We start from the raw sequence: 19,462 nt of genomic DNA, 5'->3' as shown, positions 1-19,462 counted from the left end.
CTGAAAAAGCTCAAAAATGACTATCGGTCCACCCAGGACCACAGCGGCCGGCGTGGGTCAACCAGGAGGTGTTGGAAGAGGTTTAATGGAAGCTATTTACTGGCACCACACCAGCGAGCAACAGGAGGGAGACTCAGCTGCTGCATTATTGGAGATGTTCAAGAATGGTGAGTGTTTTGTGACTTCAAGAAACTTTTACATCATTTATCCCATTGGTGACAAGCTTCTTTTAAGCATACAAGTATATTTAGAAAGTAACATTGTTGTCTCCTGTAGCAGACAATAAGCTAGCTAGTTAGCCATCAGCGCTAGCTGGTTAGCCATCGGCGCTAGCTAGTTAGCAATCAGCGCTAGCTAGTTAGCCATCAGCGCTAGCTAGTTAGCCATCAGCGCTAGCTCCATGCTCTGCTTGTATTTCGTGCTGCTGTTTCTAACGTTTAGCTCTCAGAAGCTAATACTTCAGTCAGCATGTCGTGTTTTTCGTGTACTTAGGGTGAGTGTTTATTTCTGTTCAAGAATCCTTTCCACATGCGAAGCCTGCTCCACCTCCGTCATGGAGCCCCCAGCTCCCCTGCCTCCTCTCCAGCACCAGCTTCAGCACCAGTACCAGCTCGGACACTGACACTGTCAACATCAACCTCCAGCACGTCACAACAACGTCTTATCACCGGTAAGACACGGTAAACAGAGAGCATGGTTGATTTTCGCATTATTATTATTACAGGTGTAAATGCCTGCAGCAATGATCAGAACAGCGAGACCAATGACCAAGAATTCAGGCAGGTGTAAATGCAAACTGTGCAGCAGCCAGCTCAGGAACGCCTGATGAAAGCTACATGTAGCTACAGAGACACATAAACAGAACACATGCAGCTGCATTTTTTTTCCATTGACTTAACAAGTAAGTCACTCTAATTAATTTACGTTCTGGTGCAGTGTAGTATTGCAACCATTCTTCTTATAGTCACTATGTAACTGTGAAACTGAATGGAAAATATACATAGAAATAAGAAAACACAGCTGTTCTTAGCAACTCCAAAATGTGCACAAGATGAAATGAAGTTCACACCACATTGTTTTTAGTTGTGGTGGAGGAGGTACTGTTTGTGCTTCAGTTAAAGTAAAGAGTGCCAAAAATTTATGAAAGTAAAAGTATCAAAGACATGATCATGATTGAAAATGGATGGACGGGTGGCTAAACACATCACATCATAGCTGTGGAGTCCTTCCAGCTCCTGGGGACTACAATCTCTCAGGACCTGCAGTGGGAGACGAACATCCACTCCATCCTGAAAAAGGCTCAGCAGAGGATGTATTTCCTACGACAGCTGAGGAGACATGGCCTGCCACAGGAGCTGCTGATCCAGTTCTACACTGCAGTCATCCAATCTGTCCTGTGCACCTCTGGATCAGCCACACAGCAGGACAGAAACAGACTACAGCCTGTAGTATGGACTGCAGAAAACATCATCAGAGACTCCACTCACCCTGGACATTAAACTGTCTCCCCCCTCCCCTCTGGCAGGCGCTACAGATCCCTGTACACAGAAATCACCAGACGCAAAAACAGTTTCTTCCCCACTGCCATCACTGTAATAAACAGCTGAGCCATTCCTACACACCTGTACAATAGTCAGTATTCCAATGGACATGTACAGCATTTTTTTTCACCATGAACAGCGTTCTCTGCTTTTGCACTACTGTGTTTATAGCAATTATCGTTTTGCTAATGTGTTTATTCCAGTCTAGCTGTAAATTTCTGTATATATTGTTTTATTTAATTTTGCTACTATTTCTTTTTCCTCCCTGTTCCTCTTTCTATAGTTTCTTTATTTTTTATTTTTCTCTTTCATATTCCTAGTGTGACACCAACAGCCGAAACCAAATTCCTTGTATGTTGTGTACTTACTTGGCCATTAAAGGTGATTCTGATCACTTTTCTGTCTTTGGTCTAGGCAAGAGGAAAAGGGGCCACAGAAAATTGGACCTTCCAAGTGTACTTGTGGAGATGCAGGCTGAGGAGGAGTGGAGTCATGCCCAGCATGATGAGAACATCCAGCTGCTCCTCAGCAAGGTAAGAGAGAATGAAGCGGCCTTGCAGTGGAGGAGATGGTCCAGAATGCTGCCTTCAACCAGTCATTCCTGGGTGTGCTGGGGCAGCTGGGGCAGGCAGTGCTGGGGCAGGCAGTGCTGGGGCAGCTGGGGCAGGCAGTGCTGGGGCAGGCAGTGCTGGGGCAGCTGGGGCAGGCAGTGCTGGGGCAGCTGGGGTAGCTGGTGCAGGCAGTGGGCAGCCAGCGAGTCCACCTCCCAGAGACTTGAGATTTAGTTGTGTATAGTTTTACTTTTAGCCCTCCACTGTAGGAGAGGCCCACCACAGTTTGTACTTTGCACATTGTAAATAGTTTTGATTTTGCTGCTGACTAATAAACTATTTTGTGACTTATGTGACTGCATCATAACTTTTCATTTTGTCTGTCAAGACACTGGTAGGAAAAGAGTCAACAGTCTGAACCAAACAATTCTGTATTCCCTAATAATGCATTTATGTTTAATGGGATTTAACATGTTTTAACACAAACTCCTTTATGGTTCATAATTCCGTTGACTGAATTACACCAAAGCAATACTGATTTATCAAACTGGAATATTCTTAAAACAGCTGTTTTAATGTTTTGGTGTTTAATTTGTCATGTAATCTTGCTAACCTTCACAAATAAACAATAGCATAGACACATCTGCAAAAGGTACAAAAGTTTATTGTCAGAATTGCATTAAACAAAACAATAGTGGTCCGGGGACAGAAAAACAGAAGTATAATAAGAAGAATAACTTCTAACTTTTGCATGAGACGTAGTGCATCAGTGCATCCTGTACATCTCTGTCCTCCTCCTCTACACCTTGTGCCACTGCAGGCTCATGTGCTGCTGCTTCAGGTAAATCCCATGAAGTCTCACAAGAGAGCCACCTGAAACACATACACAGCATACATATTTTAATACCTAATAGCGATAAACTGCAGCCATTACAGGGTCGTTCACAGGACTGATACACGATAGCTAGCGAACTAGCATTAGCTTACCCTCATATGTCGTCTCGTTCATATCCTCTTGTCTTCAGCTTGATACTGCTGCATCGCCTCCCAAACTCTCCTGTGTGTCTCCTCAGTGTTCCGACTCGTCGCTCTCAGCTTTCTAAGACTCTTCTATTACTTTGAATCTGACGGAAAGCCACAGACCGAGCAGCAGGTGAACGATCGCCTCCGTTATGTTGCGTTTGTGTCGCACACAAATGACGTTAAGGGACTTTCGGCTCGCTGCGCTATGACGACTCCATCCACGATGAGGCTATATGGAAAAACAACTAAACCGAGACGAGCCGAGACAGATACAATAGTGGCGAACCGTACCGCGCTGAGTAGATGCTTGTGGAATCGCGGCTTAAGCCACAACTACACTGTAAAAAATCTATAATTTTAATTTCATATTATTATTCATTTTGTTTAAACGTACATGGAAACATGAGTTGATTTAAAGAAGCAGCTTGTATTTTAATACACCCTCCTGTTAGTGTTTTATTTCCTAATAGTCATCACAATGTAGATAAAACTGGAACTGAAGACGGAATTTTCACATTTTTATCACATCAGAAAGTTAATCAAAAAGATAAAGACATCAATCTGCTGGAGTTTGAAGTATTTCAAATTAACTCCTACATGTAAGATTCAGTACTGATCACCAGAATCGCAGTGCATTGGACTTATTTCTGTTCAGCTACTTTTAGCAACATCTCTGCTGCGTGTCTGAATCTGCTTTCACTCTCCTGTTGTCCTCATTTACAGGCACCAAAAAATATTGTTTCCTTGTCTGAAAAAATCCAAAAAATTCAGCAAAAAAATCCCCAAATTTCTGAAAATTAGCAAAACCTTTAGGAAGAAAATTCCAATAATTCCTTAAAAATTTCCCTTAAAAGTTTTATGTTATAAAAGTCCCCCAAATTTGGCAAGAAAATTCTTTTAAACATTTTCAAAAAATGAGTAAAACTCTTCCCAAAAAATCCTAAAATTATCTAAAGTGATTCCATATATATCAGTAAAACTTGGAATATTTTCTTTAAGGGCATTCACATAAAAATCAACCAAAATACAGCGAATTTTGCTGGATTTTGGTTGATTTTTATGTGAATGTTCTTAAGAAACTTTTTGAACATTTCTTTTTTCCCACCAAAAAATGTTCAAAAATTTCCCAAAAATGTTGAAAATGTGGACATCAGAAGTTTCACTGTGAAAATATCTTTTTTTTCCCACATTTTTAAACTTTAAAACAGGTCAATTTGACGAGGGTTAAAGGAAACAGTCTGGGGAATATTCTGTTGATAGTCAGTGACTCTACAGGTGCTGCCAGATGGATTGTGTTTTCCAGCCTTTATGCTAAGCTAAGCTAACTTGCTGTTGGCTGTTAATTTGCTCTGTTCCTTTAATAAGAAGCTGTCGGAGCTCAGGCAGGTACAGGGTCTTCTGTTTTGAGGCAGGTTTCGTCCTCCTGCGTCTTCTTCTGCAGTTCATTTCCATGTTTCCCACCAGAGGGGGCGCTGCAGGGCTGCCAGCTGTTGTCCTCCACTTCCTCCATGTGTAGTCCGTCACTGTGGTCGCCGACTGTGTCTCTTTTCCCGGCACTGTCTGTCGTCGGTTGGTCGCTCATGGTGCCGTTGCCGTTGCCATGGGGATCGTCACGGAGCATGGGGTCGTGGTCGGGGGCGGGGTTTGTGACGATGCCCATGAAGAGGGGGGCCAGGGAGGCGTCGTCGACGAGGGCGAACAGGAAGGGCGAGTTGACGGAAAACAGGGAGACGGAGCGCATGGAGGTGACGGCGGTGGTGGCCGACGCCTCCACGCCTTCCTCGCTGAGCTCCACGGTACTGGCGTGGCGAACACCCGTCACCTTGAGGGGGAAGTCAGAGATCCCCGAGAGATTTGGAGCAGAAAACAGAGAGCCGAGGCCTGAAACAACCAGACAGAGGACAAGGTCATGTGTTGTCCTTTAGCCAACTGGAAACAATAAAGGGGGTGCTCGACTCCAATCTCGTTTTACACTGTATAATGACAATAAAGCATCTTCTATTCTTACGAAAAATGTAAACAAATCCATTACGTGCATCACGATATCGATCAGTTCTTCATAAAAGTCATGAATGCCAACAACTCTCAATCATGTATGAATCATTTTACAAGAAGATAACAGCGTATGTTCCACTGTTTTTACCACTTGATCTAATAATGCCGATGCTCGTTGGAGTTTCGCCCTGTTCAGAGCGTTTCATCATATCTAATTTCTAGGGCTGGAACCGAATATCCCCATTGGACGAACGGATTATTCGGCTCGTCCGTTCATCTCCCCTGTCGGCCAATGTCGCACAATCTGAATATTCGGATATTCGTCACTAATTGGGGCCGAATATCCAGAACCCAGAAATTGTTATTCAGGCTACTACTAATTTCACATCCATGGAGACGGCTTTCCTTTTCTTCCAAGCATCAGAAGAGTCTGACTCCTGGGAGCCATAATGAAGGACAAAAAGTTAGTGAATGTAGGACAATCCAAGGTGGCGTATGGAAGAATGGAAACAAAGCCGTCTTATAGCACCGCGAGACAACGTATTCATCCGCTCCGCTTGCCAACTAGTTCCACGGAGCCAGTTCCAACATAACGACAAAACAGCATAGGTTGAGAACGTCATGAACCAAGGACCCGCCCATAACCAGTTCTGACATAGCAATGAAACACCACAGTTTGAGAACATTGTAAACCGAGGACTCAAATGTATCCACTTGCGACATACCGCTGCAGTTCGAGGACGTCGTAAACCAAGGACTCCCTGTATTACCACCATAATCAGTGTTTGTTCTGTTTATTCCAGACAACCATCCTGAGCCCGTGAAGACGTAACCTCACCCATGCTGGTCAGCGCCTCCTGCAGCTCCTGGCGGTACTGCAGCTTCACCTTGGGTAAGTTGACCTGCATGGTTTTCTCCTGAGGTAGACGTCTGTAGAGGTCAGAGATGTTCAGTTTGGGAAGCAGCGACGACACGTTTCCTCTGGGCAGGACGACCAAGAAGCTGGTGTTTCCCTTGAATGGAAAACTGGCAACCTGGACAAGAAGGAAGGATTCTCTTCTTATCAGCGGCTATACAAATTGAACTAATCTCTGCTACTTGTCTGTTTGTTTTTAGCAATAATCAAAGAGTCCTTCGATCTGTGGTGGACGTCGTCTGCAGTGATAGGTGTCGGTGTTACCTGTGCTTCCAGCTCGGGGTCGTCCAGCAGGTGTAGAGGGTACTGGGCAGACTTCATCATGTCCACTGGTACCGAGTTCTGGTTGTCCAGGTAGAACACTCCCTTAGAGGTCACTGATGGGTCAAATCGCGTCTGCCACTCACCTGGCAAACAGGAAACAGTAAAAGAGAATCATTGGTTGGACTGTCATCAACATGAGACTGGTAATCATGCCCACTCTTCAACTAACCGTAGCCGTAGTGCCTGTTCATTCCGGAAAGCAGAGAGCATTATGGGAATTTAGCTAGCAACGGGCACCATGACAAAGACTTCTGACACTTAATGACCTCCGATCAGAAGCCATGTTTTAAAGACAAGCTGGGATCAACTAGGAGAACGTTCTTATATTCCAGTGGCACATAGACTTAGCATATCATGTATTGGTAACTAGTTTCACAGTTCCACATTGGTGCAGAGCTTTGTGATTGTTGCGTTCTTTGTGTTGTGCTGTTTTAGATGCTGACGGAGTTCTTGGATTTTACATAGCTGAGAGCATTGTAGGGGTTTAGCTAGCATTGTGGGCAATGTTCCCTCTAATTTTTCATGGGTCTGAGCAAACACACAAAGTCCCTGAGCGGTTCCTTGGACCACTGTGAGCAACATCAGACGTGTGCACTGTGGTCACACCAGCATCACATCCATCCAAGTTACATGGTTCATTAAAAGCATCAAATTACAGCATTTACATTTCTGTTAAAACACTTTGTCAACAGGAGCCAGTTGAAGGCTGCAGGGATTTTGGTGACACTACAGAGTATGAGAGAGAAGTTATTGAATATTTGTGTCTCTCTTTGCTGTTGCAGCGATTTTGCAATTTGCAGACAGTCCCTGTTCACTCTATAGACACCACTGTCGCCTTTTGGCTTGCTCTGGGGGTCAGGCATATGGGTTCTGTAAAGCGTCTCGAGAAAATTTGACTGTAATTGGCGTTATATAAATAAAATTGAATTGAATTGAATTGTTATTTTCGCAGCTTGAAAGACAGCTACTGTGGATAAAACTGGGCTTGTAGCACATTGTCTACCTTACAACGATGGGAAAGAGGCATCGTTTATGTTTTGACAACCTATATCTAATGAGTTGTTGATGCTGGAAGTCTGAATCTGTGAATATCTTTCCAACTTTACCAAACTCGGGGCCACTACCACCCAAGGAGTGGCATGTTTAATTTTGAAAAAAACATTTAGCCATACCTAAAGCTGTAAGTGCTTTATTAACATGGAACTAAAAATTTGTATTGTTTTATGATCACAGTTTCTGTTTGAAAATAAGTGGCATCATTTTAAACAATGAAACCAATCTAATGAAATGTAATGGCCAACCAGTGAGCAATACTGGATTCTGCAAAAACTTTAACTGAATGCAGAATACTGTACAAAGAAATTCTACAGACTTTTTTTTCATCTAAATCTAAATCTTATCTTAACACAGTTAATGTATTAACTTATTTCTGTGTGTATGCATGTATTTATTGATTTATTTAGTACTGTTAACATATCAGAGTTCTGAGTGAGTTTTTCTTTAGATAGGGAAAGGCCATTTATTGATCACATATAGGCTATTAAAGAAATGTTTATTAAAAACTAAAAAGCTTTTAAAAAAAAAACAAACAAACAACAAAAACAACTTAGGCATTTATTGAGTCACTAAAATACTGTAGAGTCTGTGGCCACATCAGCATGATTATAAGCATCCTCTGGTAAATTAACAACCAGATACTGATGTCCCTTACTACATCTACTTCAGGAGATGATTAGATGATGATAAACTGTGACCTGCTGGTTGGGTTCTCTCTGTTCTCATGTTTCTTACATGTTGGTCTCCTGATGCTGCCTTACTTCAGCTAATCCATGAGCAACAGAAAACATACTTTGCCCTGTACCTACTGCCAGGGGTTCCAGTCTTCTGACTCACGTCGGTACATTTGCAAATGTTTTTGCTTCTTTGGACGTGGTGGAGTTTCGGGTGTAGACATTTTTAAACGCGCGGGAGCAGCACCGTCTGTAACCAGGCAACCACAGACAGGACTATAGGACCGGACACACAGAGACGTCTGAGGTCTATCCGCTGGACCTCGCATCGGGTCCTCACTACAAAGGTCCTACGAAAATGAAATTGGCTGCCCTTAATATTTCCTGTGTTTTATTTTGTTCATGATACAGTTTTGGGACATTTACGAAAATACGGAACAATCTGCGTCCCGTATTGAATCAATATGGGACGCAACAATTAATTGTCAAATAAAGGACGATTCTGTATTTTAAGGGACGGGTGGCAACCCTAACTCCGACAGCCATTCCATCTTAAAAAGAATCGCCTTTCTTGCTTACTGTGGCTTGGTGAGGGAATGTGCCACTGCCCGTTCATTTTGCCATTATTATAAAGGGTCAACATAAGCAGCATTTAGCATCATTAACGTGTCTTCCCTCCACATCGGCCACACCGCTCTGCTAGCTAGAACAACGGTGGCTGCACAGAAGGACTCATGCCTATGACGTTGATTTGCTGCGTAAATACGTATGTGAATGGCATCATTGGCTGGAGCAGCCAGTCACCGGTCACCCACTGACTCACATTGAAAAATAGCACAGAACTATTTTCAATTTAGGTTGGAGGGTTTTTTTTGTGCGCAGCACAGATTTTCTGTGCGCGGAAACCGTGTCAGCAGTGCGCAATGGCGCATGCGCACAGCTTAGAGGGAACATTGATTGTGGGGGTATATAGTTAACATTGTAGGGGTTTAGCTAGCATTGTACGGGGTTTAGCTAGCATTGATGGGGCTTAGCTAGCATTGGTGGGGTTTAGCTAGCATTGCTGGGTCTTAGTTAGCATTGGTGGGGCTTAGCTAGCATTGGTGGGGTTTAGCTAGCATTGTTGGGGTTTAGCTAGCATTGTACAGGGTTTAGCTAGCATTGGTGGGGTTTAGCTAGCGTTGTAGGGGTTTACTTAGTATTGTAGGGCTTTAGCTAGCATTGGTGGGGTTTAGCTAGCATTGTGGGGGTTTAGGTAGCACTGTGGGAGTCTAGCTAGTATTGTGTGGGTTTAGCTAGCATTGTACAGGGTTTAGCTAGCATTGTAGGGGTTTAGCTAGCGTTGTAGGGGTTTAGCTAGCAATGGGCCACCATGACGAAGACTTCTGTGAATTTTAATGCCTTCTAGCTTGTGTTCTTGTGCAGTGATTAAATTAACTGGTAGCATCATGGTAGTCGTGTAAAATGTAAATTCATCCTCTGCACTACATTTATGTTAATAATTTATTGATTATTGATTGGTAACTACCAGCTATTGATTAAGAAAACTCCTAAAATTTGGCATTATGACTCTAAATTTCCTTGTGCTCCTAAATGTTGTGCTACTTGGTGGGTTGGTTCACCTTTGAAGTGTACAGCGTTCATGAGCATCAGCACTACATCATGCGGGATGCTCTCCAGGAAGTTGGCGATGTGTCCATTGGTGACATTCTCCACCCACTGGTTGACTTCCTCCACAGACACCAGAGGAACAGGCTGGGATTTGTACCTGGAAAAATCACATTAACAACCAACAGCAGAAGAGAAAAAAATCTATGATACAGCAGAAATGCGAGAAAAACATCCTGTAATATTTCCTTTTCTTACTGCAACTGTAAACTCATGTTTATCTTAATAACATCCTCGACAATAATTTATAGTATTTAATGGGGAAGTTTGCCCCTGATCTGATCCGAGTCTTTTAATATTTAATATCAACTAATTTTGAGTCCCAATCTAATGCCATTTTCCTAGATAATACACACAAACTTTATGAAAGTTATAAAAATCAGTCCAGTGTATGTGCTTGACAACTGCATAACTAAGAAGTACATCACATTCCTGCATTTAGGTTGGTCTTTAATGTAACATGACTGAACTTTGTTGTAAAATCTCAGTAGAACACATCTGACATGTAGTATTGCAGGTTAGAATATACCTACTGTGGCTTCTAAAGACGTAGAGAACCTGTACTCTCTACATGATGTCAGGAAATCTATAGTAGATCAGCTGTAGTACCTGGTTGTTCCACCAGGTGGAGCCTCTTATTGTTTAATATTGTAGAGACCAGAGGAGGTGTCATTCAGGCTACAGTTCATGTTGGCAAGTAGATAGCATTATGGGAGTTTAGCTAGCAAAGAGGCACCATGACAAAGACTTCTGTGACAATTAATGACCTCCAATCAGAAGTGATGTTTTAAAGACAAGTTGGGATCAATGAGGATAACGTTACTATATTCCAGAGGTACATAGAGTTAACATGTTATCTATTGGTAACATGTTCCAGACTGCAGTTCATGTTAAAACAGAGAGCATTGTGGGAGTTTAGCTAGGAAAGAGGCACCATGACAAAGACTTCTGTGATGATTAATGATCTCCAACCAGAGTTCATGTGGTTAAAACAAACCAAAACATGCATCCATGGCTAAAACAGCAACATCACCATGAAACTAACGTCCACTGGCTCAATTTGTGTTCTAAATTAATTGATTATTTATTGCTGCTGATTAAGAAAATGAATCAAAGTTAGCATCCTTATCATCCTTCCAGAAGTTGCGCTCTGCTTTTATAACACCTGTGTGGCAGCAAATGTAAACAAATCCTCCGACTGAGGTTGGTTCTGACACTAATCAGTAAAAAACGACCCTGAGGCTGATCTGAGGTCAGATCAGGACATCCAGAGTAGATTTATCGCCACATCTGTTCCCCATTTACCAGACGGCTCCGCACTGTTCAGGCTGTTTACCAGCTGTGGTTCCCCGTCTGTAATCACCTGGTGAAATGTGTTTATGTGACTGTGGTCAGAGGCATAAACACAGAGCACTGAGCTATTGTGGCTAGCGGCTAGTGGCTAACGGCTGCATTTAGTCCCACATTTCAGCTGTCACTGTCCTTAAACTCTCTGCAGACTGTTCTCTGCTGTTTATGTGGTTTACTGAGTAAACAGAAAACAAGAACATAAACAAATGTTCCCAGAACAGAGGAAAAAAAGTGTTTTCACATTTAGTGATGTTTGGAGGATCCTGTAAAATTACATTCTATGAAAACAAATAAAGAACATTCTGAAACTAACTTTAAAAAAATGTTTTCCTGACGTATCGAGGCCTCAGAGGATGTTTTATAAAACGTTCCTGTGATGTGATTATTAGCAGAGGTTGAACATTTTGGTTGCAGCGGTCTCAGAATGTTTTGGAGAAATACATTATAAAATGTTCCCACAATGTTCTATGGTAACAAAGGAAGAATGGTTGGATCTCCTCCTTTCAGGAGGGGGATAACAAACAGAATCTAACCATTCTAAACAATTATAGGCCTGTTTCTAAACTGTCTGTTCTGGTTAAGGTACTTGAACTCCTTGTTAGTGAACAAGTCAAAGAACCACTAATTCTATCCAATCGATTTCCCAGTCAGTAGTAGTACTACCACTTCAGCCTTGAAGGGTATACAGTTCAATACAATACAATATACTTTATTGTCCCACTTGGGGAAATTTGTCCTGGACTCAACAGCTGTCCCATAAATGCCTCAACAGCCACAATGACAACAAAAAATGCCATCTCAACAACAATTACAGAACAGTATTGCACACATCCCATGACATTACACATAACACATACAAACACCATATTAATATCACCATACTATAAACACTATGAAAATGATTGATGATATAACAGAAGCTTTAGATAATAAACAGTGTTGTCTTTCTCTTTTTCTAGACTTTTCTAAGGCCTCTGATACTGTGGAGCATGACATTTTGACTGATCTTACAGCAGCTGGGTTTTCTGTACATGCAGTAGGATGGTTTGCAAACTATCTTAAAGATGGAACCCAGGCTGTCCAGTTAGAAGGTGTTTCCTCTGAGGTTCAGTTTGTCCACAGGTGTTTCTGTTGATCTAGAATCCATTCAGGCTGCCGGTGGAGTTCAACCAGAGCTCTGTGAAACGTTTGGTTCATCTTTGGATAATCTGCTGGTTGTTTCTTCTGTGACCAGTCGATTAGAGTCCTTATTGTTTCATTTCACCATCAGTTTATTTGGTTCAAGACTTTATCTATTGAATGGTAAATGGTAAATGCTCTGTATTTATATAGCGCTTTACTATACTGGAAACGATACCCAAAGCGCTTTACATTATACATCACATTCACCCATTCACACACTGATGGCAGAAGCTGCCATGCAAGGCGCTAACCACAACCCATCAGGAGCAGTTAGGGGTTCAGTGTCTTGCTCAGGGAGACCTCAACATGAGCTCACCAGGCCAGGGATTGAACCAGTAAGCCTCCAGTTACAAGACGGCCACTCTACCCACTGAGCCATGCCGCCAGGAATTCACTTTGAGAATCATAATTATTTCTCTGCTGCAGCTTTTTACTATAGAACCGGACATTGAGCAGCATTTAGGCCGATGAGTTTCACACCTTCTCAACCTGCAGTAGAGCCTCTAGTGTGTGTGAATCCTCTAGTCCTCTCTAATGGAAACATGAAGGAGGTTTTTACTCTACCTGGACAGAGAGTCCTCCACAAAGGATATCTTCACATCGAACCCTGAGGCAGTAAAGGACAGAGAAAATAGAGAACACATTGTCAGATTTATACTGATCTTGTTGTAACTCAGCACCAGTCCCTGCTGATAGATCCTACCTGGTTTCAGGTACATTCTTGCTGCCACCTCCACAGACGAGTGGCTGAAATAAGGCACGAGGCTCCCCAGGATGTGGTGGAAACACGGCAGCCGGAGGGCGTGGAGGCTCTGCAGCAGCAGGTTCTCCGTCTCATTACGAGCACCTGACAGCAAAATCTGATTATTAAATCCTCTGAACACAAGAGGCTCTGCTCTGCACTCAACGGGACTTCATGTTAGCATGTTAGCATGCCATTATAACATCAGAGAGATTCTGGCCTTTAGTGCTGCATTTAGTTCATGTTGGGATTCAATGTCCTTTATTCTGAGCTCAGTTCTAGAAGTTGTGACACGGACAGACTCAATCAACATGGCTGAAAACTCATCTCATAGTTTATTTGTACTTTGTTTATAGGACACCACTTCTGAGGTTTAGAAGGGTGCAAATGGAAATGTTGGCCAGTGGGTGGTGATGACGGAAAACCAGTAACCTAACCTGTTCCAGCTTTAACTATGGTTCTGTTGGGGTTTCCTCGTCCTTACTAGCTTCACTAAACAACAGTTTGTATGTAGTGATGGGTGTTAATGATTTACAGTCCATTATTAACTGTCTTTAATAATGTAAGTGATTAAAAATAGATCCTATATAATAGGTGTCAGTAAATCTATTGTAGATCAGCTGTAGTACCTGATTGTTCCACCAGGTTGAATACACTGACGTCACTCAGACTACAGTTCGTGTTAAAGCAGAGAGCATTGTGGGAGTTTAGCTAGCAATGGGCACCATGACAAAGACTTCTGAAACACTTAATGACCTCCAACCAGAGCTGGTGTGTTTTATTCACTCTTGGCCAGGTTGCCGTGACCACCAGACAACTCGTTCATCTAGCATTAAGACACAAAACAACAAAACAAGATACAAAACAACAAAAACGAGACACAAAACGACAAAAACGAGACAAAATGACAGCTGTGAACAGATGGATAAGAACTCAGACTGGAAAGAAGTTCTAAAGTTCTATCAGAAATCATGCTCTGACATAAGCATGCAAAGTTTTCCCATTACAGTAAAAACAGCAGAATAATCAACCTGTAAGCGCCATTTTATAAGGTTTACATATTTCGTGAATGATCAGTTTATGTATTCATTTTTTAATATATTCATGGATTTGTATTTTTTGGTTAAAAGGAAATGTTAGGTTTCATATGTATTAGATTCAATTTCATGGTTATTTACAAGAAAATCTGAGTGTATGCAGTTTTGCTGTAGAGGGCGCACTCGTGTTCTATTGTCATTACCAGCGAAGAAGACATTGTTGTTTCCTTGACTTGAATGAGAGAGTAAATGATGGCCGACAGAGCAACACGGTCTTTTCAACGTAGCGCAATGGTGAAAGTCGTCACGCGCATAAAAGATAAGTCTCTGTGTCGGTCATTCCAAAGAAGAGGTTAAATTAAGAAATGAAGAAAGCAACGAACCAAAGATTAGCCTCCATACCACCTGCTGGTGTCACTGCAGCTGGAACTTAATCTGCTGATGGTGCTAAGCTAAATGCCTCTTAGCCTGTGGCTACCACTATCTGGAGATCCACGAACTTCTTTCTACAGTCAGATCAACTCCAAAACTCTGTTCTGACGGACAGACACAACCTGGAAAAACTGAGCAAGAAGAAACACAAACCTCCTCAAATCAAGACATTAGATGCGACTTAGGCTACGCTAACAGCTAGCAGTTAAGTTAGGAGGCAGCCACAGATTAAACGTGAACAGTGTTCAGAAAACAATATCTGATGTTCCTTTAAGACTGGACTGAACTCATTTTGGAAGGACTTTACAGCACTGAAGACAGAGGGTTTAGAGAGTTATTTTTGTCACAAGAGTCTTCTGGGACAACTTTTGCTACGGTTTTACCTCATTTTGGAGAAGTTTTTAAGTGATTTTAAACAAATTTTAAGTCAGTTTGAAGAAGTTTGATGCCTTTGGGACAATTTTCAAATCATTCTGGCCAGTTTTAGCTAATTTTGTTCATGTTCTAACTCATTTTAGACATTTTTCCAGTCATTTTGATCAGATTTGAGTCCTTTGGAACAATGTTTGAGTCATTGTAGATACTCTTCCAGTAATTTTGAATACTTTTAACTCATATTTTACGGGCTTTATAAAATTGTAAATGTTTATTGGCTAATTTTAGGCAAGTTTTAAGTCAGTTTTGTCACAGGAGTTTTCTGGAACGCTTTAAAATTATTTTGGACAGTTTGAACTCATTTTGGAGACTTTCTGAACTGATTTTAGGCACTTTTCAAGTTGTTTTGGAAAAAATAAGGACAAATATGATCCATTTTGATAGTTTTAACTCATTTTGACAAGTTTTAATCGTTAATTCTGCGTTTTGCTGGAGAAATTTGGGTCCTTTGGGACAAATTTGAGCCATTTTGGGCAGATTTTGATACTTTTGGTGCGTTTTTACCGTTTTTGTAGTTTCAAGACATTTTGTAGAAGTTTTAGTGCATCGGGACAATGTTTGAGACTTTTGGACAGTTTTAAACTAATTTTGGACAGCTTTAATTGATTAAAGACAACTTTTAAATAATTTAATCTGCTAATTTTGGTTCAAGCTCCTTTAGGGCGATTTTAGAGTAATTTTGTGCAGTTTTAACCAAATTGGGGGAAGTTTTTAGTGAAGTTTCAACCATTTTTGGGGTCAGTTTGGACACTTTGAGTCATATGAGACAGTTAACTAATTTTGTAAAAGTTTCTAGGCATGTTGTTGAATTTTTAGTCTTCTGATGCAATCTTCTATCATTTTGTACAGCTATATTTTAGGTAATTTGTGGAAGTTTTTAAATTAATTTTGGGCAAAGCCTTAGCGAGGGGGATAAGAGTGACAGAACAGAGAAAGATCAAGAAGTAGAGAAGTAAGCTAGCTATGAATGATGTGTTGTAAATACACAGACTGTCTTCTTTGGCCTCCTAAACCCCCTCTGATGTACAGTGAAGCAGAAAGTGTAGTCCACCTCTTTATGAGACGGAGACGAAGCCTCTTACCGTCCATTCATGGATAAACAAAGCAGGTAAAGTTCACCTGAAACTGCTGAAAGCTGAACTGTGACCAACCTAAGGTGAGCTGAGCGAGGGCCAAAGCCAGGCTGAGAGGCGACAGGATCACGTTTGGCTGCTGTGGACTGATGGGAAGGTTTTCCAGGAGCCGTAAACCCAGTTGCTCGACGGCGCCCCCTATCACCCGGTGCTGCTCAGGGCTGAACGTCCCTCTACAGTCGTGATCAGAGTCGTCCTCTCCTTTATCCGCGGTACCGGAGACATGAGGAGCTGCTGGACTGGGCTCCTCCTGAAGACACGAGGACAGAAGCGTTCTGAAGAGCACAGCTGTATCAGATCATTGAAGGTAGGTTACTAGACCGAGCGGTTCTTCTTACAGTCAGTCCCAGACGGCAGACACAAAGCAGCAGCAGGAGAAGACGAAGCTTCATTTCCAAAGAACCAACCTGAAAACAAACCAACAGACACCAATCATTTGATTTGTAAAGGTGTTGATAACAGAACTACTAATGAGAACTTATCTGTTGGACGTTTGATTTTGGGAACCTGAAACTGAAGTGACGTCCTAAATGATTTACTGAAAACTTTAAGAAACATACAGTTAACTTCTCCAACTTCAAATGACCTCGTACATCTTGACAGTCCTGAACTTCCAATGACTCTTATAAGTCTTTATTGTGATGGAATGATTGAATGACATGAGTCATTGTCACAAAAAAACAATCCTGCATTTTGGTTCTTTCATAGATTAATCTTCTGGGTCAAAAGTATTCATACAGAAATGCTAATCTGATTACATTTTATTGGGCATTTTCACCTCATTTGTTCTGGTTTCCATCAACAATCTTCTGATTTTTCTTTGACTCCTCTGTACACTATACCTACTGTCAGGCATGGAGGTGGCAGTGTCATTATATTATCAATTTAATTGACTCAAGTCTGAGACAAGAAAGACGACACATTTAGTTGAATTGCACCATAATAGGTTCAGTTCAACTAAATTTGTTGTCTTTCTGTCTCTGACTTGTTTCTTCATCAGTCCACAGGTTCTTGATGGGTTTAAGTCAGGACTTTGGGGAGACCAGTCTAGAACCTTCATTCTAGCCTGATGGAACCATTTCTTTACCACGTCTGATGTGTGTTTGGGCTCATTGTCTTGTTGAAACATCCAAATGTGTGCAAGATTCTGCTGATGGTTTTAGGTTTTCCTGAAGAATGTGGAGGTGATCCTCCTTCTTCATTATTCCATTTACTTTGCTGAAAGCTCCAGTTCCACAGAGCATGATACTGCCACCTCCATGCTTGATGATAGGTTTGATGTCCTTGGGGTTAAAAAAAGACCCGCCCAAGACAGTCTGAAACCAGTCCTAAACCAGTCTTGACAAGGTCTAAAACCAGGACCAAAGTCAAACTTAAACCAGTCCCAATCACTGTTCAGAACCAGTCAGAATACAGTCTGAAACCAGTCATAAAAAGGCAAAAACCAGTATAAAATTGGGTCCAAAACCAAACCTAAACTACTCCTAAATAAAATCCATGACAGTCTGAAACTAGTCCTCATCCAGGACCAGATCCAGAGTAAAATAAATCCTGAACCAACTTTAAATCACACCCAAAACCAGGAGAACCAAGACTGGAACCAAACATAAACCAGTCCCAAGAAAGTCCAGAACCAGTCCAACATACAGTCTGAAACCAGTCCAGAAGCTCTTCTAGAAAGCCCCAGAGCATGATACTGCCGCCACCATGCTTGATGGTAGGTTTGGTGTTCTTGGGGTTGAAGGCCTCACCTTCAGTTTTTGTTCTATCTGACCACAGAACTTTCCTCCAGAAGGCCTTTTCGTTGTCCATGTGATGAGTGGAGCTTTAAGGTTCTGCTTCTAGAGGAAGAACTTCCTTCTTCATGGATCCTCTAGAACCCTGTGGACTCTGACAGCTGTGTTCCAGCAGCTTCTCATTCATCCAGACCTGCTTTCTGATGGTTCTTGGTTGACTCTTGACCATCCTGACCAATCGTCTCTCAGCAGCAAGTGATAGTTTGTGTTTTCTTCCTGATGGTGGCAGTAACACAACTGGACCATGGAATTTATTCTGACAAACAGATGATTCTGGATCTGAAGCTGCTTTGAAATGGCCAAGTGACTTTCAGACTTGTTCAAGTCAATGATTTTCTTCTTCAGATCTTTGCTGAGCTCCTCAGACTTTCCCACTGCACTGTTTGAATCTAATGAGTGGATCTAATGGTTCTATTTAAACTTGATCAGAGTCAGCAACTGTAGTCAACTGGAATCACTCAGGAGAAGAAAATTTTATTAACACAACTTTCTACATCACCAAAACTGATAATTTAAGTTGCTGTATGTATGTTTGACCCAGAAGATTTTGCCATATTTCTTAGAAATTTGTAATAAATCTATGAAAAACCCAAAAAAAAAAAAAGCCTGATTTGTTTATTTTTTGTGACAAACACTCATGTTTCAATGATTCCATCAAAGAAAACTGAGAGTTACAGGAGTCATTGGAAACGGTACTGATAGACATGGTCTTTATAGGTGGATTTAAACTTGTTCTTGTGCTTGGACCGTTTCCTGTGAGCATTTCAAACTTCAGCTTCACAGCTGATCATGTTCACTGGACTGCTGGAAGCCTAAATGGTGATTAAAGTTGAATTAATTGTGCAGCCGTCTGCCAGTCTGTAGGTAGATGTGGGTTTTCTCTGTAATGGTAGCTGTCAGGGTTTGTGCTCAGAGTGCTGTGTAAAATATGGCTGCTGTGTTTACTAGGGGACTAAAGGTTACTGTTTCGGAACCTTTTTTGGCCGAGCTGCAACACGCTGAATACACAGAACACAGAATACACAGAACTGCATTAACTATATGAATCCACCATGGAGATAAGACTCTTCTTCATGGACATAAACTGCACATGTGGATCGTCTGCATCTGTACGACTCTAAACACTTGTCATGAATCGTTTTACTGAGTAGTTCAGCAGCAAATGATTGGCTGCAAAGTTCCCTCTTAGGCCGATGTGAAGAAGTGAAGTCAAAGATGGTGTGAACTCACCTGGGCTGATGTGGAGACAGACGGCGGGAGGAAAAGGGATGAAGAGATGAGTTAGTAGAATCAGAGTAGAGACAGATTTGGCCAAGCTGCTGCAGGCTGGACAGCTCAGTGGCTGGACTGGACGACTACCTTCCCCCTGCTGGACGGTTAATCATCAACCCTGGACCCATCATGGCTGCCATCAGGACACCATGTAGGAAATCAGAGGCAGACTGTGGTGAAGCTTTTTCTAGATTTAAACAGACACATCAGTGAATCTGGAACCTGAATATGTTGGCTGTTGAATTCATTCATTTGTTCACTGAAACCAATTTGTCTCCTGTCAGATGCTGTAACACGATCATTTGTCTTTAACTCTTCCCTCTAAAATAGACAGT

The 19,462-nt window shown here is 41.8% G+C and overlaps 1 protein-coding gene across 1 annotated transcript; it reads right to left on the bottom strand.

Moving 5' to 3' along the window:
• Positions 1–3,522: 3,522 nt before the first annotated feature.
• serpinf2a (serpin peptidase inhibitor, clade F (alpha-2 antiplasmin, pigment epithelium derived factor), member 2a) lies at positions 3,523–19,236 on the bottom strand. Its single transcript, XM_023269475.3, has 9 exons — positions 19,086–19,236; positions 16,398–16,466; positions 16,078–16,309; positions 12,984–13,127; positions 12,845–12,887; positions 9,703–9,848; positions 6,291–6,433; positions 5,949–6,144; positions 3,523–4,996 (listed from the first exon to the last, which is right to left on the bottom strand). The coding sequence occupies exons 2-9, from the start codon at positions 16,449–16,451 to the stop codon at positions 4,494–4,496; spliced, it is 1,461 nt and encodes a 486-aa protein (XP_023125243.2). The 5' UTR covers positions 16,452–16,466; positions 19,086–19,236; the 3' UTR covers positions 3,523–4,493.
• Between the last annotated feature and the right edge of the window lie 226 nt (positions 19,237–19,462).

Source organism: Amphiprion ocellaris, chromosome 14 (assembly GCF_022539595.1).
Source record: "Amphiprion ocellaris isolate individual 3 ecotype Okinawa chromosome 14, ASM2253959v1, whole genome shotgun sequence".
Taxonomy (NCBI): domain Eukaryota; kingdom Metazoa; phylum Chordata; class Actinopteri; family Pomacentridae; genus Amphiprion; species Amphiprion ocellaris.
The sequence above is the reverse complement of the archived record's forward strand: the minus strand, read 5'-3'. Positions and strand labels throughout refer to the sequence as shown.

Coding starts and splice junctions, on each gene's coding strand:
- serpinf2a (XM_023269475.3), bottom strand. CDS start 16,451: ATGAAGCTTCGTCTTCTCCTGCTGCTGCTTTGTGTCTGCCGTCTGGGA. Junction 9,849..12,844: donor GTGGAGGACTCTCTGTCCAG/GTAGAGTAAAAA, acceptor TGATTTTTCCAG/GTACAAATCCCAGCCTGTTC. Junction 6,145..6,290: donor ACCCCGAGCTGGAAGCACAG/GTAACACCGACA, acceptor CTTCTTGTCCAG/GTTGCCAGTTTTCCATTCAA.